Below are 4,650 nucleotides of genomic sequence, written 5' to 3' on the forward strand. Positions count from 1 at the left end.
TGCAACTGTTGTACAAGTATTCTTAGTTACTAAGGCATAGGAAAGTTTTGATTTCATTTGAGTGAAAAGAGTGTCTCCAATTAATCGAATAAACAAACATAGCTGCTTTCATTCTAATTTCAGAAAATCCAAATCCATGAAAACATGCAATACTCTTCTATCTTTATTGACATTACTTTCATCTTCATTTTTGTTGTTGAAGGATACGAACAAACGTTGACATAACTTAAAACAGCACGATATATAGGGTAGAGTCTTTAACTTGAACAACACAATCAATTAAAAGCTAAAAAACACAAATACATTCTTTCTTTCTTTTTAAAGAAACCTTGACGGTACGAGGGAAAATTTTATTGAATAAAAAAAAGAAGTTACACCTAATCAAGGGGACATAAACCTTACCCCTCAAAATAAAGAGAGAATAAAGAAAAGAAAGCGAAAATACAAGAAAGTAGAGGGCATACACTTACTGTTAGGGCGAAGATTTCTCTGGAGAGGGCTCCTCAGCTCTCAACACAGCTCCCCAAGGGATTGGCACTTCGGATGTGTTGTCGAGCTCTTACTTGCTGAAGTGCTGCAAGAAGAGGATAGAGTTAGTTTTGAAAGGTGCCTTTGTAGGGCCTTAGGTGTAGGCCTTGAGGCTCGCAATCAAAACTAATTGAGTGCTAGGCGTACCACTGCTATCTCAGCATAACAGATGTAGAACAAGTGTGTTTAGTCGATTACTTGCGCCCCAAGTTACTCGGACTTCTTGTTATCAAAGGATTGTCGTGGATGGGTTAAGCATTAAGTTCTTTTTTTTTTTTTTTGCCTTGTGACCAAGGACTTTTAGTTCATAGTCTTGTACGTTCGAATGAGGGGAGTTCAGATCCCCTTAAGTCATCTACTTGGTTCTTGATTGGTTTTAAATGAAGGTGTATTCATTAAGGTGACCAGATCTAAGCACAAATGAGACTCCTAAGGTAGGGAGACAGATGGAAATGACTTAAATACATGCTCGAGAATACATTAAGCAGTAGATCTATTAACTTATAAAACAAACAAAGAGCTTTGAGCAAGATTTCACCTTGTTGGGAAAGGTTGAACTTCTTGCAACCACTTCTCTTTCAGTTTACATGGTTTATATGCTAAGAAGGGAAGGATGGTAAACAAGTTTACATGAGGGAATCAATACTACGCCACTAGGGGTGATAGCAGAGCTTCTAAACTAGACAAAAGATGGCTTTTGTGGGAAATGATCCTGAAAATGATTGAGATCTGGGCTGATTACGGCTTTTAGATGCAAATTTGGCTTGAGAACAGAGTTTGTATATTTGTTTGTTTGATTGGTTGAGTGTCATTGTCTCTGGGGCCTCCTCCTCCTTTTATAGGCAAATTAGCCCGACTGCTGTAGCTTTGCTCTTGCCCGAAAGTAATTGAAGGGTAGTGAGTCACCAGCTTTTTACTTGTATTGCCACTGAAAAGTGCTTTTTGGCTGATTGTGAGTTAGTCCCCATCACTTGACTCTTTAAATTATAGGCACATGGCCTATACATTAATGGGAAGACACCAATTTGTCTCTGGGCTTGATGCTGGGCTTCGGACAAGTCTCTCTTTAACTAGCATTTTTGGGCTTCCACAGACTTGCAGCCCAAAATTCAAATATTAACCCAAACACTTACATAACGGGAAACAAACTTATAACTAAACATATAGGAAGAGAATGAAAAAAACCACAGCATAGAAAATAAACGACAACAACAAATGCATATCATTGTAACAAACTCAATTTCTAAGCGCCCCCAATCACACTGTAGAATCCATTATGGCGCATTGCCAAAAGTTTCAACTCTAGAAGAGTCCCCAACCAAATGGGAAAAACATCATTGAATCGATTGTTTGACAAAACAAGATACTCAAGCATCACACAATTGGCCAATGACCTCGGCAACTGCCCCTGCAACTTGTTCTGACTCACATCAATCATTCTCAAACTGTTCCTTTGTTGTATGTCTGAGAAATAATTCCGTGAAAACAGTTGTTTCCGAGAAGTAGAAGAATCAGATGATCACTAAAGTTTCCGAGACACTGAGGTAGCATGCCACTGAAGTTATTTTTCGACAAGTCAAGGTACTGAAGATTTTTCATATTGCAAAGCAACGGTGAGATTTCCCCAGTAAAGTTGTTGTCTGCAACTGCATATTCTCACATGGTTGGTGGAGGTATCGGTAGTGGTCCATTAAACATGTTGGACGAAAACCATATACATAACAGTTTCACCCAAGGAATGACAAGTGGAGGTTGGTCTGAAATGAAGTTATTAGAAATGTCTAACCATAGCAAAGTTTCTATGCTTGTGTTCCACATCCATTTTGGTACTTGGCCTCTGATTTTGTTTCTAGAAAGGTCCAAACGCTCCAAACTTTTCTGATATTAAGAAAGATGGAAACTCTGTTATGTTGCAAAAACGCAAGCCTATTATGGTGAACTGTGGAACTGTTGAATTCACAATTCTGGATTCAGTGACAAATTCTAAATTGTTCGAACTTAATTGGAGTTAGGAAAGGAATTGTAGATTTTGAAACATTTGAAACTCCACTACACCACTCAGAGTATTCGAATGTAGATACAGGATCTGAATGTTTGTGAGATTGGAAAATGACGCAGGAACTGAACCATTTAATCTATTAAAAGCAAAATCTAGGTACTCTAGTTTGCTAAAGTTGCCTAGCCAAGATGGGATTGGACCAGTTAATCGACTCGTACTAATCTTAAAAGTAGCCAGTTGGTAAGGTTTGCCAAGGAATCAGGAATTGGACCTCCAAATTTGTTGTTTGAAATGTCTAGATAAGTGAGCTGCCTAAGATTCCCAAGTGAAGATGGAACCAACCCTTCCGAAAAATTGCATTGAGCCACATCCAAGTTTTGCAGTGAATCAAGGTTTTGAATTGAAGAGGGTATTGTTCCAAAAAAGCCAGTAAAGCCGACTTTCAGTAGGATGAGAGGACTGCTTTGTTTAAATTCAGGAAAATATCTAGTCAATTCTTGGTTGTATCTCACACTACGAAATTCTAGGTTTGGTAGCTGGAAAATTCTCACTGGAAATTCACCAAACAGGTGACAGCCCCTAAGGTAGAGGGTTGTCAAAGATGACAAATTAGCCATTGAATGAGGAATTGCCGAAGATACGTTTACGTAACTGAGAGAAAGTAATTTGAGACTAGTTAAGTTTTGAACTAGGCTTCCAAGATCTGATGCTTCAAGTTTCAACAAAGTATAATTCTCCTCTTCTGACAAGGGATGATCCTTATCTTCTGACAATCTATCGAGATTGAGAGCTACATTAAGGTATGTCAACTTGGATAACTGTGAAAGTTCAGAAGGGACTTGACCTGAAAAGACAGAGGTAGAGAGGTCAAGATGAGCAAGGCTTGGAAAATTCCTAATGCTAGTAGGAATTTGAGAGTAATTGAAGTTATTGTCAGAGAGGTAAGATGAACAAGGGGGAAGAGGCTGCTATTGCTGTTGATAGAGCCATGGAGATAGCTGCTACCAAGATCTAGGCCAATCATATGACCCGTTTTCTCATCACACTTGACACCTTCCCATGAGCAGCAGGTGCTATTTCCTCCTTCAGCTGGTTTCCATGATGAGAACTTCGGATAAGCATCGGTAGATCTAGAAGCAGATTTGTCAATAATAAAGCTGTCTTTGAATTGCAGCAGGGCGGACTTGTCCTCATCAGGGCAAGATGGATACTGCTTCTGCGAAGAGTAGGAAGAGTTAGCAATAACCACATGATGAAACAGCAACAAAACTAGTACTAGTTTTAAAACCATGCGAATGATGGAGATATCAAGCAACCCTATAACAACAATCTTTTGATTTTTTTTTTTTTTTTGTTTTGTTTTTAGCACTCTTGGGTATGTATGGAGTGCAAAGTGACACAACTATTTATAGACTGGCATCAATATAAAATTCTAAAAAGTGATATAGACGGGTGTAACGGGAAAAAGTGCATCGCATTTCTTCTACATGCATAACGGGAAAAAGTGATATAGATTCATGAGTTAATTTTGAAGTCAAGCTGGTCTTCAACTTTTGAAATGGCGTGAAATTAGAAGTTTGAAAAATGAGCAGCACCATATATAGTTGATTTCATGAGTTCCTTCCATCAGGGTTTATGATATTTGTTTTGATACTCTTGGAAGCTTTTATCATATTTATATGGCCAATTGCAAGACTTAACTTTGTATTTGGGTACTTCTAAATGTGTTGGACCTTCATGCTTGAAATCTTGATTAAAATATGTGTAATTTGTATTAGAATACAAAATTAAACAAAAAAACAAAAAAAATTGTTAACAGGTGAAATGGGTGACCCATTAGCTTCACAGGTTGAGTTTGAGTGATCCATTAGCTCAACGGGATGGGTGTGAGTGACCCGTTAGCTTAATGAATCAAGTGAAACCTGACCCGTTTACAGGCCTAGACTCAAACCACCAGATAGTGAAAGGAATGAAAGTTTCGAACTCTCAGCAGCAAATTAAGGCATTAGAGTCATCAGTTTCAATTCCTGTATGGGAAATTTTATTTAAACCCCTATAACCTCTTTCTACACCCAACTTACCCTCTACACCCATATTAATTTCAATTAAAATATCAATATCTC

The 4,650-nt window shown here is 38.1% G+C and overlaps 1 protein-coding gene across 1 annotated transcript; it reads right to left on the bottom strand.

Moving 5' to 3' along the window:
* Positions 1-2,730: 2,730 nt before the first annotated feature.
* On the bottom strand, positions 2,731-3,818 carry LOC139197707 (receptor-like protein 7). The gene is made up of 2 exons (XM_070825658.1): positions 3,533-3,818; positions 2,731-3,371 (listed from the first exon to the last, which is right to left on the bottom strand). Exons 1-2 carry the CDS (start codon positions 3,816-3,818, stop codon positions 2,731-2,733), a joined length of 927 nt encoding a protein of 308 aa, XP_070681759.1.
* Between the last annotated feature and the right edge of the window lie 832 nt (positions 3,819-4,650).

The sequence above is a fragment of the Malus domestica genome, chromosome 07 (genome assembly GCF_042453785.1).
Source record: "Malus domestica chromosome 07, GDT2T_hap1".
In the NCBI taxonomy this organism is placed as follows: Eukaryota; Viridiplantae; Streptophyta; class Magnoliopsida; order Rosales; family Rosaceae; genus Malus; species Malus domestica.

Coding starts and splice junctions, on each gene's coding strand:
- LOC139197707 (XM_070825658.1), bottom strand. CDS start 3,818: ATGGTTTTAAAACTAGTACTAGTTTTGTTGCTGTTTCATCATGTGGTT. Junction 3,372..3,532: donor TATGATTGGCCTAGATCTTG/GTAGCAGCTATC, acceptor CTGTCTTTTCAG/GTCAAGTCCCTTCTGAACTT.